At 39.1% G+C, this 21575-nt stretch overlaps 1 protein-coding gene across 8 annotated transcripts in view; it reads left to right on the forward strand.

Moving 5' to 3' along the window:
- ANO4 (anoctamin 4) overlaps positions 1–21575 on the forward strand; it is a 325264-nt gene that overhangs the window by 260477 nt on the left and 43212 nt on the right. For all 8 annotated transcript variants that reach the window (XM_067009963.1, XM_059081938.2, XM_067009965.1 and 5 more), the window contains 6 exons: positions 2019–2183; positions 7832–7868; positions 9951–10062; positions 11021–11078; positions 11218–11315; positions 12922–13064. In XM_067009963.1, coding sequence (XP_066866064.1) covers positions 2019–2183; positions 7832–7868; positions 9951–10062; positions 11021–11078; positions 11218–11315; positions 12922–13064 — 613 coding nt within the window. The remainder of the gene's footprint in view (positions 1–2018; positions 2184–7831; positions 7869–9950; positions 10063–11020; positions 11079–11217; positions 11316–12921; positions 13065–21575) is intronic.

Consider the following 21575-nt stretch of genomic DNA (forward strand, 5'->3'; position numbering starts at 1 on the left):
TCTTTACAATATGCAAGGAACTCTGATTTTTTTTTGTTTTATTACAGTCTATTTTTTAATGCCAGCTAGAACTCCCTAACATTTATTTCACTAATGATTATATAAGTTTGCAAAACACTAATTTGAAGCTGGATTGTTAGCTTTTCCTAAAAAGAAATCGTTTTACGATCAGCTTTGACCCTGTCAGTTACTGAACAAAACATATGCAAATATGTCAGAAATGTCATTTTAGACAGGAAAGGATGGTTAAGATCCTCCTTTCCTCTTTTCAAATAGCAAGTGTTTGTAAGTATATATCCTAGTTGGTTAGAGTGGGAAGGACAAGACAATAGAAAATTCAGACAGTCTACCCCCTGTAGCCAGAAAGAAACTGAGCCCAGTGTCCCTTGGCTCAGATCAAGACTCCGATCCATGCCCTTCTACAGATTCTGCTTTGTTAGCAATTGTGTCGGGCCTTACCTTCTATAAGTGCATTCACATTTATTGTTGGGGGTTTTGTTTCTCACAACAAGACCTAAGGACATAAATTAAGTTTTCCTTGTTCTACAGATGGGGTAGATCATAGAGGTAGAAGCCATGGAAAGGACAAGCTACGTGCCCAAGGTCACGCTGCTAGCTCATAGCTGAACCAGGACTCAGACCTCACTTCTGACTCTGAGTCCAGTGGACTTTCCATTCTACCATATTGCCACCCTTGTCTATAACTCAGTGCAGTTCCCACCTGTCTCCCTATCAACAGCTCCAGGATTCAGACATGGGCGGTTTTTGTTTGTTTGTTTTCTATTATTATTACTACTACTACTACTTTAGCCAGTTCAGCTAGGGTTCATACCTGAGCTTTTAGAGCATGTCACTCATAGTAAGCCAGAAATAGAGTCTGTGAGAAACACAGAAAAAGCTTCTATAAAGAAAGGACTCTCGAAGTTGGCAGAGGCTGTCCTGAGGCCCAGCTTTAAGATCCAGTTTTTGACAACTATGTAAGCTAAGGTCTCTGCTCAAAGACATATTAAGCAAGTCATCTAATGAAAGCCACAAAACTTTTTGGAATCTCAAATTCCCATTATTCCTAGAGCGAGAAGATATGCCGTATTCTTCTCAAACACCATGAAATGTTCAGAGGAAGATGCCTCAGTTCAGTCTGTGTATATATCTGATAAATAAGAGTATGCACCTCTCATAGGCTTCTTCAGCAACAAATAACTGACCACTGGGCATGTTGCTAAGTTGCTGCAGAAATGACAGTTACCATCCTTACCCTGATGGAGCTTACCATCTAAGTGGGAGAGACTAGCAATAATCAAACAAATTGTTAGAAATTATAAGTTGAATACTGAAAGAAGAGTACCCTATAACAAAAAAAAAAGCCTGGGGGGAGGAGTGGGCATTCATGAAAAGCATTAATTATGAAGTAGTTCTTGAGCTGAGATGTGTAGAATGAGTTAGGTATTAACTAGACTGCATGAGGGTGTGTGTGTGTGTGTGTGTATGGCAGGGGAATGGGTGGATCAGCATTTTGGGCAAAGGAAATGGTCTTGAAGATTAAGGATGATTTAGCCCATTGGAAACAATAAGAAAAGGTCTAGAGTCTCCAGAGAGAGGAGAAAAACACTCTGTGGGGCTGGAGAGACTCTTCCAGGCCACCATAAGGGCTTCGCTTTTATCCTAAGAGGAAGCCAAGAAATAGTTTTAAACAGAAGAGTGACGTGATAAGGTTTCCACAATAAATATTTGTTCATCTGCTCAATCTGATATTCTGTTTAATAAAGTGTTACCCCATAGCTTAACGGTTTATCAGCTCTCAAGTTCTGTGGCTTTTCTATTTGGATAACAAAGAACATACAAACGGACAAGAGAAAGCATCAACCACATGAAAAGTGTGCATTTTGTTGTGGTGTCTTGAGTCGGGACCACTGCCGCTCTATCTCGTTTCCTCATCCGAGGATTTTCCAGATGGCGGGAGCCCCTTCCTCCAACATTCCATCACAGTGCTCACTGGGTGTCCTCTGTCTTCCTGCCAGATCTGCGTGGTGATCGCCGCCGTGTTTGGGATCGTCATTTACAGGGTGGTGACCGTCAGCACTTTCGCTGCCTTTAAGTGGGCGTTAATCAGGAATAATTCTCAGGTTGCAACCACAGGGACTGCAGTGTGCATCAATTTCTGCATCATCATGCTGCTGAACGTGGTAAGTGAGCTGCAAGGTTAACTAGTCAAATGGATAAAACGTGTGTGCTACAGGTGAGTCTTCTTCTGTTTCTAAAGGGACCTGGCCTTAGAGAGGCTGGTCAATTATGTGACACTTCTGGCCTGGCTGCAAAGTGCCTGGCATAAGTTGTACTCATCTGGGGATGCAGAAGGCTTGAGTCCAATCTGGCCTCCAGGGTTTTCTACATTGTAAGACTGGGCAAGGCACTTGCCCTCTCTGAACCTCAGCTCCCTTATTTATCCAGTAAGATGACACTGTATACCTCTTGGGGAAATTTAGAGAAAAAATATATTTTAAAGGCCCAGCTCAGACTCTGTGACATAGCTCAGTAGTGTTGGTTCCTGTTTCCTTTTGCTTCTGAATGATGGGAAATTAATATCCAGAGCATTTCTTGCGATAACCCAGCAAGGAATATTTCAGGGCGGTGCTTGTAGCTTGTGTTGATTTCAGGTTTTTTTCAAATGTATATTTCAGCCCAGCCGTCTCCCTTGAACCCCAAACATCCTCACCTGAAACACACAACCCCCAACTCCCCATCTTCCCTCCACAATGAGCTCCTCCTGCAGCCTCCCCATTGTAGTCGCCCAGGCTGAAACTCCTCTGCTTCTCTCAGCATCGAAATGTATCCAGAATTTGATCACTTTTCACACATCCCCAGTCCCCCGGATTATTGCAGTGCTTTCCGAGCTGGTCTCCCAGCTTCCACGTCTGCGTCCCTCAATCCAGGCTCATCATAGCAGCTAGGGCAAGAAAGCTCCATCCATGTAAGTCAGCCTCTGTTCACTGTATCCAGTGGCTTTCCTCTTGCTCAGAATAAAAGTTCTGTCTTCACATGGAGACCCAGGCTCTCCCTCATCTGGCCCCAGCGAGGTCTCTGACTTTGTCTCCTCCGTCCTCACCTTGACTTTCCTGCTTCTCACTGGCCTTCCCTTTTTTCTTCAATGTGCCAGGCAAGCTCTCACCCTAGGACTTTTGACTTGTTCTTCTCTCTACCTGGAACATTCTTTCCCATGGGGTCTGCAGAGTTGACTCCTGCACCTCCTTCAGGTCTTTGTTCAACTGTTACTTTTCCAGTATAAGGCTTCCCTCCTCACTCAATTTAAAATTGCAACCCACTCCTGCCATCTGACCATTTCCTAGCTCCTTGCCTGCTTTATTTTGTTCTATGGCATTAATCACCATCTAATAGGCTATTTTTAAAAATTTATTTTGCTATTTATCTTCTCCATTGGAATGTAGCCCCAAGAGGGCAGAAACTTTTGTCTTTTCTGATGAGTAGTAGAAGATCTAAGTTTCCAAACTCTGGCAGCCTCTGTTTCTTTCAGAGCCTGCCAGAAACAGGCTCTGGCTTATAGTAGGCTCTCAGTAAATTGTTGTTACTATTTGCAGAACAAAAGGCAATGGATGACATTGTTAGACTTGAGGTTTGTAGGAGGGAATAAATAACATATGTAGAGTGCCATGTATAGTGTTAGGCATGGAGTAAGTGTTCAATTTTTAGTTCCCCTCACCTTTATTTATACTGCAACTTAAATCTGGGCCATTGTGCTAAAATCACCGAGATAATGAAAAATAGGTAATTTTTTATTATTATTAAAGATACAGGAACTTCTTTATTATTTTAGAAAAAAAGTTTAAAAATCCAGAAGGTAGAAAAAAAAAAAAAGCACTTGCAGATCATTTTGACATGGTGACTGTGTAACTGCTTGGTCAAGTGGAGATTGAAAGTGGATGTTTGTCACTCCCTTGCACTCCCCCTGTCCCCGGTTCAGTTAGTCTCAAAGTTAATTGTGGAATGAATATTCATTGTGAAGGGGAGTGATTCATAGTGAAATTAACCAAACAGCTGGAGCAGTGAAAGATGCTGCGTCCGGTAGGATGCAGTGAATTAAAGCTTACTGTATTTATCATCTCTCTTCTCCAATGTCTTAGTAAAATTTAATTTATACATCTTAAGAAATAAATTTCTGCATATATGCAGTGGGTCTATAAACACATGCTTGCTGGTACATTTTGAGCAGAAGCCAGTGTTGTCACTTCATTTAACTGAAAATCACTTATCCAAAAACCTCTGCTTCGTGGAACACAGCCAAGAAAAGAAGAAATAAACTAAAAACGAAGCAGGAGGGGAGATGAAATAGTATATAATTAGGGACACTACAGAGCACCTACTGTGTGCTAGGAGCTAGACAGGTAGGCGTTTTACATGTTTTATTTTATTTATTTATTTTTTTTTTTGCGGTATGCGGGCCTCTCACTGTTGTGGCCTCTCCCATTGCGGAGCACAGGCTCCGGACGCGCAGGCTCAGCGGCCATGGCTCACGGGCCCAGCCGCTCCGCGGCACGTGGGATCCTCCTGGACCGGGGCACGAACCCGTGTCTCCTGCATCGGCAGGCGGACTCTCAACCACTGCACCACCAGGGAAGCCCTACATGTTTTATTTAACAAAGGGTTTCTGAGTCACCAAAATGGATGACCAAGCCCACACACTAAAGCTGACATGTATCATTCTTAGGAATGCCCTTAAGGTTTCTTTTCTTTTCTTTTCTTTCTTTATTTTTAGATACAATGTGAACACATTTGGTGTTCTGATTTCTAAGCCAACATCAAACAAAAATAACAGAAGGTTACTAAGGCAAGAATACTGACAAGGTCAGAAAATGACAAGCCATAGCAAGGGGAAGGAAAGAAAATAAAAAGCATACACACTGTAAAACCAGCATCAACCAGGACCCTTTTGTGCAGTGACCAATTGCCTTACCCTCCTCGGCCAACTCTGAGGACATCCTCATCCAGCACACACCTTTACACTCCTGTCTTATGCCCTGAAGCTTTGCAGGTTCCATTATGAAGGCAACCAAGTGTGTAATATAGCTGGGAAAGCTCTTCAACAAAATATATTTTTAAAAATTTTAAGTCCTTAAAAAGCAAATATTGAATAAAGGACAAACGACAGACTAATGACTATAACATAGCTTTGACCAATTCAGAACTAAACTATTAATGACTGCTGAAATGACTCAATTTAAGACATTTTTATAGCTATATAAATTGTTTTCAATTACTTAAAATTTTGGCCATGCTGGTCTTGCAAAAAAAAAAAAAAGTCATTTGGACATTAATCATGAATACTTTTTCATTAACTGAATATAAAGATCTTGAGAGCTAGATTGGTATTTAATTTATGTTCATTAAATCCTCTTTCAAATAATTATTATAGATCATATATCCTATTTCTGACTTTCTTCCAGTCCTAACTGAAGAAGATCTATAAAGAATGCCTATTTTCTGGATTTGACAATGTGTGTTTACTTTTATGTGTATTTTTAAAAAAATAAACCTCATATTATTTTACAGAAGTATTCTGGATCCTAACAAACTATTATGCCTCTTAGTGACTAGTTACGGGGTTTTCATTTTATTCCATGTCTTGAAAAATAAATATTTCAAAGACAGAGTGAATAGATACATTTTCTCACTCCTCCTTGTCATGCTCTTTCAATTTTATTCTGCTTCACTAGTGACCAAAGAACATCTCAATATAGTGGTCTCAAGCTATATATGCCAATAAAGGAAGACTTTAAAAGTTATTACCATCCTTTTTATTCAGCCATACCAAAATGAATCTGACATTTCATTATAATCTGTAAACAGTGAAAACCACAATGACTTGTTCCAGAAAGAACTACACCAGAAAATATGGCTTGAATCAGAACAAACCCACGTACATTGATCAGGTGGACAAGATAAAATTAGAAGTGCTCATAGCTTCTTTTGGGCATATCTTTAGGATCAGAAAGCTTGCTGTTAGTTAAAGATTCTAACAGTAACCATCTGTGGCATCCACTTTGGAAACAGATCTTCTACTACTCTTATCAGAACAAACTATCCGTGCTTTCTGTCTCAACTGGCTAATGAGAAATCAGGCCGTTTCCAGAAACCACTCACGTGAAGCTCTCTTGCTGGCTATCAGTCCCTTTGTTTATGTGCTCTTTTCTGTTGCATCCTGCTCAGAGCCTCACTATCCTTCTCATTGTATCATCAAAATAAAATGTTCACGGATGCCATGAATCCCAGTGTCCTCATACACTTTACCTTACTTTTCAAAAGGTTAATAATAGTTATATTTCAACTCCTGTGCTGTTCCTTTAAATTCCAATTTTTTCAGTTTCCAAACAAAAATAACGATGGCATGTCACCAGCTCTCAAGGCCTTTGAGACAAGTGTGCAAAGCGAGGCGCTTTAACAAATGTACATCAACATGAAAGATTAAAGGATGAACTAGGTAATCAAAAATTATATTTTTCAGAAAGGTTGTCTCACCAGTTGAATTTAATTTTCCTTGATAATTATGTAAGTAACTTTAATAATACCATGCCTTTGTAATATTAAAATAATTTTGATTAGAATATCTGTCCTAATATGTTGTTTACCAGTATTTTATTATGATAAAATTGAGATGTATGACTCATCTATAACACAAGATTTCTTATTGAAAATTATACCAGTCTGTTTTAACATTGGACTCCAAGAGTCTGAGATTTCTATATACAAAATTTGATACTGTGGCCATGTGAATTATGTATATCTTAATATAACAAAACACAGCCTTTGCTGAAAGTTTAGAGTCATTACAATCTGAGTATTTAGACTATTTCTGTAGTGAGAAGAAATCTGGGGTAAGAGAATGCAAAAGTTAGGAAGGACCTCAAGATGAGTGTGTCCAATACCTATTCTCAACTACATGTAAGGAAAATGATAGTCTAAAGAAGAGGTGAGGTAACATGCCCAAGACCTACAGCTTGCTGGCTGGTAAAGCTGTTATTCCAGCCTGGGGAATTTTAACCAGTGAAATTTCACTACGTTAGTCTAAATGTGATCTTAATTTTCATATTGTTCAAATCCATTTGACTAGTTTTCATTTTCATTTATCATCTTTCATTTTAGAGAAGGCACTTGCTCTTTTCTTTTTCAATTTATACCCTCCTTAGGGAATCTCCTAGAGCTGGGTTTGCCCTTAACTGTACCCCCTGTACTTCCATACACACACACAAGCACAGGGACACACGCGCCTTCCATCCTATTAGGACCCTCTATTTATCAGATGGCTGGGTGAGTTAGGGATGCATCTAATTCACAAATAGAAAAGCAGAGTACCATAAGTTTGGCGGTTCCCAATAATGTTTGATCACTTTGGTGTTTAGGAATGCTATAATCTAGAAAATCAGCCCATAAAAACAATAGGATTACAGACTATTATCAGAAGCAGTCTTAGAGATTTTACATTTTTACATTGAGGATGCTTAGAGATTTTACATTGAGGAGGCCCAGGAATGTTGTGATTTGCCCAGCATCCCTTAGCAAGCTGATAATTAGTGGCAGCTGGCCTGTTGTCACAGAGCTATTCACCCCAAAACAAGAAGTGAGACTTTTAAAATATTAAAATGGGACCTTGTACAATTCTTTCTTGTCCTGAAAGGACACAATTGTTGATGATGTTTTCATTGTTTGAACAGTGGATGGTTAATGAAATTATTTTCATTTATGACTTAATTACCTATTTACTTCATAATTACAGATTTTAGAACATCTACAGTTTGTTAAATGTATTAAATTTATTTTACAGCTCTATGAAAAAGTTGCACTGCTTCTGACAAATTTAGGTAAGTGGAACCCTCTTTATTTCACAGTACAGTATTGTGGTCTGAAAAATACCTTCTCAAAGATTCATTTCTGAAACACTGCTGAAAACAAATATTCCCTTTATTTTGAATTGCATACAACAATTTGTTCTTTGCCCTCAACAGGACATGTTAAATATGTCTAGGAATTGAGAGAATCTTTCCTACCTAAAGCTTTAAAGCATTTAGACATTATCTTTCATGAGCTAATATAATTTAAAGTAGGTTTTCTCTTACAAAAGTACATGTGTATGAAGTACCTATAATCATTTAGAAAAGTGTTCATTTGCTGTTGCCTACAATTTTTATTTAATTAAAAACACAGCAAGTTTTACTGGCATACAAAATCACAGCAAAGTTAGTTGCTTTGAAGACTGGGAGTCTTTTATGTTGACAGGCTAACCATTACTGACATTTGTGGAAATGACATTCATCTGGACAAGTCATCCTTAGGAACATTTCTCTGACTCTGTAAGGTACCAGAACAATCTGGTAACCAGCTATAAGCTGTACCTTTACTACATTTTCAAGACAGAGGAATTGTCCCAATTTCATTAATGAGATATTAGTCATTTTACTCTATGCAGTTTGAGAAAATTACATGCTCCCACACAAAACCTGTTGTTTTAGCTCATTCCCATATGTAGCTTGCCAAAGGGAGAAAAGAAATCACAAAAGTGTTTTTATTTATAATAATCATTATAATAAAAGATGCCACTTTTTGAGCCCTTCTATGTGCCAGATACAGAGCTAGGCACTTGGCATATCTCCTTTAAATTCATTGAAATCTTCCATCACCGCCACTCTTTGCCCAAAAAGATAGAAGTTTATGTCCACAGAAGAGGTAAATGCCCATTGATAGACTGTGTCCAGTGGGGACCTTGCTCCAGGCTGGAAAAGATGCCTGTGGAGATAACAGCCATGGTCAGTCTGTGGTTGGACCACCTGGGAACCCACCCAGCTGGCTGATGAGCTAGGAGACTTTCTTATGTAACCAAGAGTTCATTAGCAGAAGTGAAGTAAAGCTAAAGCCCTTGAAGCATCCTTTGTCATTTCTTCCCTCAACAGCAGTATGGCCTTGTTCTGAAATTGACATTTAAACCATTTTAAATCCCATTCTCATTCTTTCTCCCCTCCCTTCTCAGATACACTCCTGGGAAGCATTCTGAGCTATAATTTGTGGGAAAGGAATTGATGGGGTGAAATGGTAAATGAGCAATTAGAAGCTCAGGGAATGAGGAAACAGAAAGTGCTATTGCATTAAATGCATTTTCTTTGACGTTGTTTGAGGTGAGGATGCAACTTCCAGGGAAGGACAAGCGCATTTGACCATGAGATTTCAGGTTGGAGGATTGATCCATATTTTTGGTTTGTGTCACAATGTCCAAAGAGCATTTGCTGTATGGAAATTGAAATACAGGGAGATGAGAATTGGTGCCTGACTGAGGTCAGGAAATTGTAAGACAAAGATGCTGCTATACGATAAAAGCTCTAAAGATGAGGTCACCTCCTCGGTACTTGTCCTTGAGAATGAAAATGATGGTGGATGAGGGTGACAGGTAACGGGGTCAGATGCTCATTCTGAGATGGGGGGTCTGACTCCCTCTCTCCCAGCAGCACCTCACATCACACCAGAAATAGAAGTCGAGACCAAGGAGTTATTAGGAGATGGGAGGGGACCTGATGCCACACAGGCCCCACCCCACAGGTGGAAACTAAGAGCAAAAGGAAAGGCTCCTGCAAGGAGCCAGGGCTGGGAGTGCGGCCCCTTCAGCCTGGCTGTCTCTACTCCAGGCTCTCCGGGCATGCTGGGACAGCGGAACAAACGATATTCCCTGCCCTCAGACAAGTCAGTAGTCACTTCCCAGCAGAGCCTCGCTGGGGCTGGTCTGGGAGCTTGAGGAACCCACGGATGGCCCATTCCGTCGCATGTCATCTGTAGGCAAGCTGGGCTCTCCTGCAGCCTCCTTAGGAAGTCTCTGCTCCCAGCTGGGGAGCTGGACAAAGGGAGTTGAGAAGGGGTCAGACGCAGCCTCTCAAACTCTGCTCCCCTTGTGTCCACAGAACAGCCTCGCACTGAGTCCGAGTGGGAGAACAGCTTCACCCTGAAAATGTTTCTTTTTCAGTTTGTCAATCTGAACAGCTCCACGTTTTACATCGCATTCTTCCTCGGAAGGTAAGAACCCATTCTCTCCACACCTCCCCTGGCCAGAGACAGAGCGCACAGAGGTCCCTGACCAGGGTGACAGAGAGGCCAGCCTTTAGGGTGAGTTTTATAAAGTGTATAAAGAGGAGATCAGTCTCCTCCTTTCCTTTCCCTTCCCATTCTGGGGAATGGTCTCTCTCAAAGTCCCTTGTACCTTTTCTCGTTAAGGTGAGTAGAAGAAAATAGTTTGCACACGTGAAGTGTGAATGTAAAACTTGCAGGCTCCATCTGTACCTGAATCAGGCCTCTGGATCGCACACCTATAAGAGCAAGTGGCATCAGGGGGAGGAGAGCAGCCGGCATGTCCCAGATCCCTGACCTCACAGAGGAGGGAAGGACATTCAGACAGGAAAGGGGGCTGATGTAGGATGCCGAAGGAGACTGGGTAGCTTCTGAATCCAGCAGTTCTGAGGATTTGGAACGTCCAGGTACCATGGATTTCATGACACCAGGAAGTGTGTCTGAGGAGACGAGAACCAGGGAAGAGCCGAGTATTCGGTTTTAGTGAAATGGATGAGCAGCCTCTCTGCGGTTTCCAGCTACTTCAGTATGGAATTCTAGTCAAATGGTTTTGTTTTAAAAAATAAAAAACACGGCGTTGCTAATATTCAGAAAGATCTGATGTGTTTAAACCCAACCTGCTACTTCCACAACAGCTACTTGCTCTTCAGCAGAAAATGTTAAAAGTCACAGCAGGCAGCAGGCACTGGCCTCTGTGGTCAGCAGCCAGACAGAAGGGCCAGGACAGAAACATCCCGCAGAGAATTCCAGAAGCTGCCATTATGCCAGTTCCAGAGAGTTTTCCTAATTCCCTGAGACCTGTTCCTTACTGCACCAGTAATTTTCACTGGAGGATGTGCTAACCTGAATATAATATTCTCTGAAGGCTACAGGATGCTAACGGTTTGTTTTTCTGTGTGTGTTGAAGATTCACAGGACACCCAGGTGCCTACTTGAGGCTGATAAACAGGTGGAGACTAGAAGAGGTCTGTATTCTCCCATCATTCCTTGTTTCCTACAGACTTGCGTTAAACAGGCTTAAGCCAACTTTGTGCAGATTCGAAACCAGACAGCCTTTCTTCCTGTCCATTGATTCTTGAATTTCTGTGTTTGCTTACCTCGCAGTGCCACCCTAGCGGATGCCTTATTGATCTCTGTATGCAAATGGGTATTATAATGGTGCTAAAGCAGACCTGGAATAATTTCATGGAACTCGGCTACCCGTAAGTACCTTAGATATCTATACTTGAGAGGCAGACAAATCATGAAAATAATAAATATTGGCTCTTTGGGAAGATTTAGCACAAATTGCATAAACAAAAGTGAATTTTCTTTAAGAAGTCTCTGTGGGCCCCTAAATAACTGGATACCTGCTTCCAAGCTGCTTTAAATGATGATGACACATTAACGAGGTCTCTACTCCCCAACCCCTGCAATAAATCAGAAATGGTAATTTCTTTAAACTTCCTTAAATTCAACTGTACAGGAAAGGAACTTATGGAAAGAAGACCTAAAAAAAATGATTCAAAAAAGAAACTGGAGTATTTCTAAGTAAGCATATCCTAACCGGTAAAAACATCATTACCTGATGATAACAGTTTACGCTGATGGCAACGGGCAAAAACTTGCATCACCTTTGTAAGGATAATGTTGAATTTGCCTGTGTTTGCTCAGTTCTGGTCAGTTAAGTTTTAAAGGGACATAAATCAGCAGCACTTCTATTTCTTCTTTAATTCTACACCTACAGGTTTCCAGGTCAGCTCAAGTGTCTCCATAGAGAATTCCAGGTTTCAGGGAAGACCACTCAGCCAGAACAATTAGCTGGAACTTGGTTCACTTGGCTCCCCGTCAGAACCACTGCCAGTAATTTTCTCTTCTTAGATTTATTTCTAGAAAACGTCTTCCAAGTGTTGATGTTTTCTACAAAACTTTAAAAAAATAAAGCATAAAATTTAAAAATTAGAAGCATTATATTCTCTTTTAAAGTATCATCCATAACTTATCAAAATGTCATAGACATCAAGGGAACTATATTTATCTTCTAATATGGACATAGAGCAAAATTGTGAAGTAGGCAGAATTGTCTTTGATACCCATCCGCTTATTTAGATTATTTCACATTTGTTTTTGCTTTGGCATCGCTATTCTCAGATACCCCTCAGCTTTCTCCTTGCCCCCCTACAGCACACAAACCTGACCCCCCGCCCCGATTTCTTCAACCCTGTTCCGTTTTGTACGATGCACTTCTGAACACTGCCAAGGATTAATGTACTAACCTCACCAGTGTGAGATACATTTTTGGGGGAATCAGAGCCTCTGTCAAAGTCAACCCCAAAGCAGGCAGATCCAGCTGTGGACCTGTGGGCTTCTGTATGCCAGAAGAGGAGGAAACCTTTGTGGGTTTTCAGACCTTCTAGGGCCCTCGAGTCAGAGTATACAGATCAGCACCCCACGGTAAGACTGCTCACGGGTCCTCAACTAAGCCAGCGAGGTCCAACCATCTTCTTCTCAGAGGCCTGTGTACTGGGGGAATCAGGTTATCAATGTTCTCAGTCCTCTACCCAACCCTCCGAGGCAACCCTGGATGAGAGGCAGTTTCGTGAATGATTAAAATAAGTTCATCGATCATTCTGTTCACTTGCAAGTACAGGTGCTTGAAGTGTAGCCTCCACTGTTATTTCCTTTCTAATCCAAGGCTTCATTTCCTTGGCAGCCTGTCCTAAATTTTTTAAACTATTATTCTATATTCTAACTCTATTTCTTATTACTTGAGTCTTATGAACAGCTATATACATATATTTTTTTAAATAAATTGATCTTGTTGTGCAGGTTAATTCAGAATTGGTGGACTAGAAGGAAAGTACGACAAGAACATGGACCTGAAAGGAAAATAAGTTTCCCACAGTGGGAAAAGGACTACAACCTTCAGCCGATGAATGCCTACGGACTTTTCGATGAATACTTAGAAATGAGTACGAACATAGCCTATTTTATCTGATTTTTTTTTAATTTTATTGAAGTATAGTTAATTTACAATAGTGTGTTTATTTCTGCTGTATAGCAAAATGACTCAGTTATAATTCTTTTCATATTCTTTTCCATTATGGTTTATCATAGGATATTGAATATAGTTCCCTGTGCTATAGAGTAGGACCTTGTTGTCTGTTTTATCCTATTAATTATAAATGTAAATTCTAGCTACATTTAACTAGACGTACACCATTATCATCGAGGCTAGCACTATGGGCGGATCCTTGAGCTAAATGCAGAGGAAGGGTGTTCTTGCTTTAAGAAGCTTTATTCACAGAAATAGTGCCAAGTCCCTTCACATTCTTCATGACATTGTGTCCTGTCCCTTGTAATAGATCACCAGAAAAACGTGAGCTGAAAACTTGGTGAACCAAAGAAAAAGGAGTGATCACTCATGGTGTGATTGATTCATTCATTCAGCAGACATGGTTTTCTTTAATTGAAGTATCGTTAATTTACAATGTTGTGTTAGTTTCAGGTATATGACAAAGTGATTTAGTTATACATATATACATAAAAGAATAGAAACGTTCTTTTTCATATTCCTTTCTATTATAGTTTATTATAAGATATTTAAATAGCTCCCTGTGCTATACAGTAGGACCTTGCTGTTTATCTATTTTATATATAGTAGTTTGTATCCAGCAGACATCTTTTGAGCCATGTTATGTCCAGGCAGACATTATGTTTGGCACTAGAGATACAAGAAGGAATCAGGCACAGTCCCAGCACTGAAAGAGTGCACAGTGGAGGAAAGTCAGAGATATAAAAGGTAAGTGCAATAAAGTGGCATAGATGCTGCAGTATGAGTCAGTAGGGGGTAGACTGGGAACAGTCATTTCCCTTGAGGGGGTGGCAGGAAGCTGGGAATGCTTCAGCTATGCTACACTTATATTGAAGGAATCTGATTTCTCTATAATCAAATCCAAGCTATTTATTTTAGCATGTATCTGAGAGCATGATCTTTAGAAACAGATTACCTGAGTTCAAATCCCAGGCCCTCACTTATTAACTGTGAAACCTTGGGCAATTAACTTAATCTCTTTGTCTCACTTTCCTCTTCTCTATAATGGGGATAAAAAAAAGTAACCACTTCAGGGCACTTTTATGTGGATTAAATAAATTAACACATGGAAAGGGCTTAGAACTATGCCTGGCTCGTAGTATGTAGTTGATATATGTCATCCATGTCATTATTATTATTTTTCTATTCTTCTTATCTTCCAGGGGAGAAAAGCTTAACAAAATCCCTTAGCAGATACACTGAGTGTGGATAGCTTTTCTCTTTTTTTTCTAATTATGTTTAAGCTCTGTAACATTGGGGTATAAGTGGGGGTAGGGATGGGCAAGATACATTACTTCTGAAAGAAGTTCTTTCTAGGCAAATTTGAAAAAGCAGTAGTAGAGTCGATACTTAATGTTTCTTAGATAGCTCATGTCTTAAGTACCTACCAATGTTTTTAGAGTTTCAATTATAGAATGGCAGAATGATATAACCTGGAGAAGAAATCAATTTGGGCATTAATAATAACACTTAATAAAGGGAATTCATTAAGAGAACTAACTACTTGGAGGTCTCTTAATGGATTCTCCTCCCATAAAGAAGGAAATGAACAATAATGTTGGTATATAGAGTGCATGAAAAGAACTGGTAGTGCTCCAAATACTCCAGTATCTTTGCAGCAAGAAACAAATCTCAGAAGCAGCATTACAAGCAGACCAGTGAATCCTAACTGCTTGTGTTTGTACTTGTTATTTTTTTAATGACTTTCCTGCTTTCTTATATTTTTTTAAATGTATTCATTGAAGTAGAATATATAGTGAGAAAAGCATATACATCAAAAGTGTACAGATCAATAAATATTCACACATTTATGCACAAATGTAACCAATCTATGTAGGTGAGGGGTTAACACACTACTGCCCTCAGACCCAAAGCCAGTCCACTGCCTGGCTTTGTAAATAACATTCTATTGGAACACAGCAATACCCATTTATTTACACATTATCTATAGTTACTTTTTAAAAATTTTTATTTTACATTAGAGTACAGTTGATTTACAGTGTTGTGTTAGTTTTGGGTATACAGCAAAGTGGTTCAGTTATACATATTCTTTTTCAGATTCTTTTCCCATATAGATTATTACAGAATATTGAGTAGAGTTCCCTGTGCTATACAGTAGGTCCTTGTTGATTATCTATTTCATATATAGTACTGTGTATATGTGAATCCCAAACTCCTAACTTATCCCTCCTCCCCACCTTTCCCCTTTGGTAACCATAAGTTTGTTTTTGAAGTCTGTGAGTCTCTTTCTGTTTAGGAAATAAGTTCATTTGTATCATCTTTTTAGATTCCACTTGTGATATCATATAGCACTTGTCTTTCTCTGTCTGACTTATTTCACTAAGCACAATATTCTCTGGGTTCATCATGTTGCTGCAGATGGCATTATTTCATTCTTTTTTATGGCCAAGTAATATTCCATTGTATATATATGTACCACATCTTCTTTATCCATTCCTCTGTTGATGGACATTTAGGTTGCTTCCATGTCTTGGCCATTATATATAGTGCTGCAATGAACATTGGGGTTCATGTATCTTTCTGAATTATGGTTTTCTCCAGATATATGCCCAGGATTGCTAGGTTGTATGGTAGTTCTATTTTTAGTTTTTTAAGGAACCTCCATACTGTTCTCCATAGTGGCTGTACCAATTTACATTCCCACCAATGTGTAGGAAGGTTCCCTTTTCGCCACACCCTCTCCAGCATTTATTGTTTGTAGACCATTTGATGACAGTCATTCTGACCAGTGTGAGGTGATTCCTCATTGTAGTTTTGATCTGCATTTCTCGAATAAATATCGATGTTGAGAGTCTCTTCACGTGCCTGTTGGCCATCTGTATGTCTTCTTTGGAGAAATGTCTATTTAGATCTTCTGCCCATTTTTTGACTGTTTTTTTTTGTTTTGATATTCAGTTCCATGAGCTATTTGTATATTTTGGCAACTAATCCCTTGTAGGTCACTTCATTTGCAAATATTTTCTCCCATTAAGGGTTGTCTTTTCATTTTGTTTATGGTTTCCTGTGCTGTGAAAAAGCTTTTAAGTTTAATTAGGTCCATTTTTTAATTTTTGTTTTTATTTTCATTACTGTAGGAGGTAGATCCAAAAAGATCTTGCTGCAATTTATGTCAAAGAGTGTTCTGCATGTTTTCCTCTAAGAGGTTTATAGTACCTGGTCTTACATTTAGGTCTTTAATCCATTTTGAGTTTATAGTGTTAGAAAATGTTCTAGTTTCATTCTTTTACATGTAGCTGTCCAGTTTTCCCGGCACCACTTATTGAAGAGACTGTCTTTTCTCCATTGTATATTCTTGCCTCCTTTGCCATAGATTAATTGACCACAGGTGCATGGGTTTATTCCTGGGCTTTCTATCCTGCTCCATTGATCTATATTTCTGTTTTTGTGCTAGTGCCACCCTCTTTTGATGACTATAGCTTTGTAGAACAGTCTGAAGTCAGGGTGCCTGAATCCTCCAGCTCCATTTTCTTTTCTCAGGATCGCTTTGGCTATTCAGGGTCTTTTGTGTTTCCATACAAATTTAAAATATTTTTGTTCTAGTTCTGTGAAAAATGCCATTGGTAATTTAATAAGGATTGAATTGAGTCTGTACGTTGCCTTGGATAGTATAGTCATTTTGACAATATTGATTCTTCCAGTCCAAGAACATGGTATATCTTTCCATCTGTTTGTGTCATCTTCATTTTCTTTCATCAGCATCTTATAGTTTTCAGAGTACAGGTTTTTTGCCTCCTTAGGTAGGTTTATTCCTAGGTATTTTTTTTCTTTTTGATGTGATGATAAATAGGATTGTTTCCTTAATTTCTCTTTCTGATCTTTCATTGTTAGTGTATAGAAATGCAACAGATTTCTGTGTATTAACTCTGTATCCTGCACCCTTACCAAATTCATTGATGAGCTCTAGTACTATTCTGGAAGCATCTTTAGGATTTTCTATGTATAGTATCATGTCATCTGCAGACAGTGATAGTTTTACTTCTTTTCGAATTTGGATTCCTTTTATTTCTTTTTTTTCTCTGACTGCCATTGTCTAGGACTCCCAAAACTACATTGAATAAAAGTAGCAAGAGTGGACAGCCTTGTCTTGTTCCTGATCTTAGAGGAAATGCATTCAGCTTTTCACTGTTGAGTATGACGTTAGCTGTGGGTTTGTTATATATGGCCTTTATAATATTGAGGTATGTTCCCTCTATGCCTACTTTTTGGAGAGTTTTTATCGTAAGTGGGTGTTGAATTTTGTCAAAAGCTTTTTCTGCATCTACTGAGATGATCATATGGTTTTTATTCTTCAATTTGTCAATGTGGTGTATCACACTAACCAATTTGCTCAGGACGACTTTAGGCAGCCTGTCTGCTGATGGGTGGGGCTGTGTGTGTTCCCACTCTGCTGGTTGTTTGGCCTGGGGCATCCCAGCAGTGGGGCCTGCAGGCTGTTGGGTGGGGGCAGGTCTCAGTGCCAAAAAGCATCTGCCACCAGTGTCCTTGCCCCCACAGTGAGCCACAGCTGACCCCCGCTTCCCCAGGAGACCCTCCAAGACCCGCAGGTAGGTCTGGCCCAGGCTCGTATGGAGCCACTGCTTTGCCCTGGGTCTTAGTGCACGTGAAACATTGTGTGCACCCTCCAAGAGTGGAGTCTCTGTTTCCCCCACTCCTGTGGAGCTCCTTCACTCTAGCCCTGCTGGCTTTCAAAGTCAATTGCTCTGGGGGCTCCTCCTCCTGATGCCAGACCCCTAGGCTGTGGAGCTTGACATAGGGCTCAGAACTCTCATTCCTATGGGAGAACCCCTGTAATATAATTATTTTCCAGTTTGTGGGTTGCCCACCCAGCAGGTATGGGATTTGATTGTATCATGAAAGTGCTCCTCCTACAGTCTTGTTGTGGCTTCTTCTTTGTCTTTGGGTGTAGAATACCTTTTTTGGTGGTATTGTGTCTTTTTTGTTGATGGTTGTTCAGCAGTTAGCTGTGATTTTGGTGTCTTCATGAGAGGAGGTGAGCTCAAGTCCTTCTACTCTGCCATCTCGTCTCCAGGCCTCTACACATTAACTGTAGTTACTTTTGCACTGCAGCAGCAGAGCTGATTAGTTGTGACAGAGACTTTATGGCCCACAAAGCCTGGAATATTTACTATCTGGCTCTTTACAGAAAATGTTTGTCATCCTGTGAGCTATATCAAGAAACAGGATATTATCAGTATCAAAGAAGGCTCCCTTGTTTCCTCTAGTTATAACACCCTCCCCAACAACTTTCCTGACTTCTAATTTTGCCTTTTTAAAAAAATCTCTATAGAAATGGAATTATACATTTTCTTTTGTAAATGGCTTATTCCATTCAATATCATATTTATAAGATTCTTCCATGTTGCTACAGGTAAAATTTCATTTTCATTTTTGTATAGCATTCGTAGAATGTGTACCTGAAGCAAAATTATGAAACAAGCGAGTTTGTCTTTGATACACACCTCCATCTTTCCTTAGTCACATGTAGTTTTTTTATTTCCAATCCCAGATACTTTCCATTCCATCTTTCTCCCCTCCCCCCCCCCAATCCCTCAATCCTTTCCCATATCATGAAATGGACTTCTGAGCACTGCTAAGGATTAACGAGCTAGATAGTTGCATTTTAATAAGAATCAAAGCCTCTGTCAAACTTGAGTCAAAAAAAAGGCAAACTTACTTGTGGATGTGCAGACATCAGTGTGCCAGTGGATGAACTAGTTTGTGAGTCTGTAGATCTTCTAGACCCCTGAAAACAGGAATTCACCACTATTTACCCATCCATTCTACTGGTGTTAGATTTGTGAGTTGTTTCTAGGTTTGGGTTCTTACAAACAATATTGCTATGAACATTTTGGTACATGGGTTTTAGTTAACATTTGTATGTATTTCTGTTGGGAATTTATGCAAGAGTGGAGTTACCAGTGGAGTGGCCATCATAATGTATGCATTTGTGGATCTTCAGTAGACACCTGCAAACAGTTTTCAAAACTCCAACTAGCAATATAAGAGCTTCAGTTATTCCACATACTCACTAAAACTCGTTAGTGTCAGTCTTTTTAAATTTTGGCCATTCTGGTTCGTATGTAGTAGTACCTCATCATTGTTTTAATTTGAAATTTCATGGCAACTTAAAATGCTGCAATACCTTTTCATATGCTTCTGGTCATTTGGGTATCCTCTTTTGTGAATTCCCGTTCAGGACCATGATTCTGTTCTGTTTTTCTTAGTGATTTTAGAAGTTATTTATATATTCTGGATATGAATCTTTTGTCAGCTGGACCTGGAATGTCTTTTGTAGGAAAGTTTCTAATTATAAATTTAATTTAGTTAATAGATATGACTATTCAGATTTTCTATTTCTTCAAGTAACAATTTCAGTAGTCTGTGGTTTAGGAAACTTATCTGTTTCATCTAAATTTTCACATTAGTGGAATAAAGTTGTTTATAATACTCTTAGGAACTTTTAATGTACATGAGGTCTGTAGTGATGTTCTCTTTTTCATTTATACTTTCATAGTTTGTGCTTTTTGGTTTTTTCCTTTAACAATCTGGCTAGAGGTTTATTAATTTTTTCATTTCTTTCTGCTCTTATTTCCTGCCTTATTCTTTCTTTGGGCCTAATTTTCTCTTTTCCAAACATCTTCAGATGGAATCTTAAACAACTGATTTTCTACTTTTCTTCGTTTTCTAATTTAGGCATTTAGAACTATGATTTTCTCTATGAATACTGCTTCATAGCTGTATCCTATAAGTTTTGATATGCTATATTTTCATCATCAAGGCATTTGCTAATTGCCATTGTAGTTTATTTTTGACCTGTGGGGTTTTCTTGGAAATGTGTTGCTTAATATCAAAATATTTGAGGATTTTCTAGCTATCCCTCTGTCATTGGCTTCTTACAGTTTTTTTTTTCCTTGTAGTTGATTTCTAATCTCATAGTGTTGTGCTCAGAAAAGATGCTTGATATGATTTCAATTTTCTTTAATTTACCAAGGCTTGCTTTATGGCCCAGCATGTGATCTATCCTGGAGAATGTTCCATGTACACTTAAAAAGAATGTGTATTCTGCTGCTTTCAGATGAAATGCTCTATAAATATCAATTAAGTCCATCTGGTGTAGTATGTCATTTAAGGCCTGTGTTTCCTTATTGATTTTCTGTCTGGATGATCTGTCCATTTATTTAAGTGGGGTGTTAAAGTCCCCCACTGTTATTGTGTTACTGTCCATTTCTCCTTTTATGGCTGTTGGCATTTATTTGCCTTATGCTCCTGTGTTGGGCACATGTATACAATTGTTATATCTTCTTGGATTGATCCCTTGATCATTATGTAGTGTGCTTCTTTGTCTCTTATAGCAGTCTTTATTTTAAAGTCTAATTTGTCTGGTATGAGTATTGCTACTCCAGCTTTCTTTTGATTAACATTTGCATGCAATACCTTTATCCATCCTCTTAGTTTCAGTCTATATGTGTCCATAGATCTGAATTGGGTCTCTTGTAGACAGCATATATACAGGTCTTGTTTTTATATCCAGCCAGCCAGTCTATGTCTTTTGTTTGCTGCATTTAATCCATTTGCATTTAAGGTAGTTACCAATATGTATGTTCTTACTGCCATTTTGTTAATTGTTTTGGATTTGTTTCTGTAGGTCTTTTTTCTTCCCTTCCTCTTTTGTTTTCTTCTCTTGTGGTTTGATGACTATCTTTAGTGTTGTGTTTGGAATGCTTTTTCTTTTTTGTGTGTGTATTGAAGATTTTCAGTTTGTGGTTCCCATGAGGTTTTGATATAGTAGTCTCTCTCTCTCTCTCCCTCCCTCCCTCTCTCTCTATATATATTTATATATACAAGATTAAGTTTCTGGTCTGTACATTACAAATGCATTTCCAATATCCTGCATATGTACACTCCTCTTCTCACAGTTGCTGGTTTTGATATCCTATTTGTGTTTAGATCATTTCCTACCTTTACTGTATGTTTGCCTTTACTGGTGAGCTTTCCCATTTGTAATTTTCTTGTTTCTAGTTGTGGCCTTTTCTTTCCACCTAGAGAAATTCCTTTAGCATTTGTTGTAAAGCTGGGTTGGTGGTGCTGAATTCTCTTGGCTTTTGCTTGTCTATAAAGCTCTTGATTTCTCTGTCAAATCTGAATGAGAGCCTTGCTGGGTAGAGTACTCTTGGTTGTAGGTTCTTCCCTTTCATCACTTGAAATATATCATGCCACTCCCTTCTGGCCTGCACAGTTTTTGCTGAGAAATCAGCTGATAACCTTATGGGGATTCCCTTGTATGTTATTTGTTGCTTTTCCCTTGTTGCCTTAATATTTTCTCTTTGTCTTTAATTTTTGTCAGTTTGACTACTGTGTGCGTGTTCCT

This window comes from Kogia breviceps, chromosome 12, assembly GCF_026419965.1.
Source record: "Kogia breviceps isolate mKogBre1 chromosome 12, mKogBre1 haplotype 1, whole genome shotgun sequence".
Lineage (NCBI taxonomy): Eukaryota > Metazoa > Chordata > Mammalia > Artiodactyla > Physeteridae > Kogia > Kogia breviceps.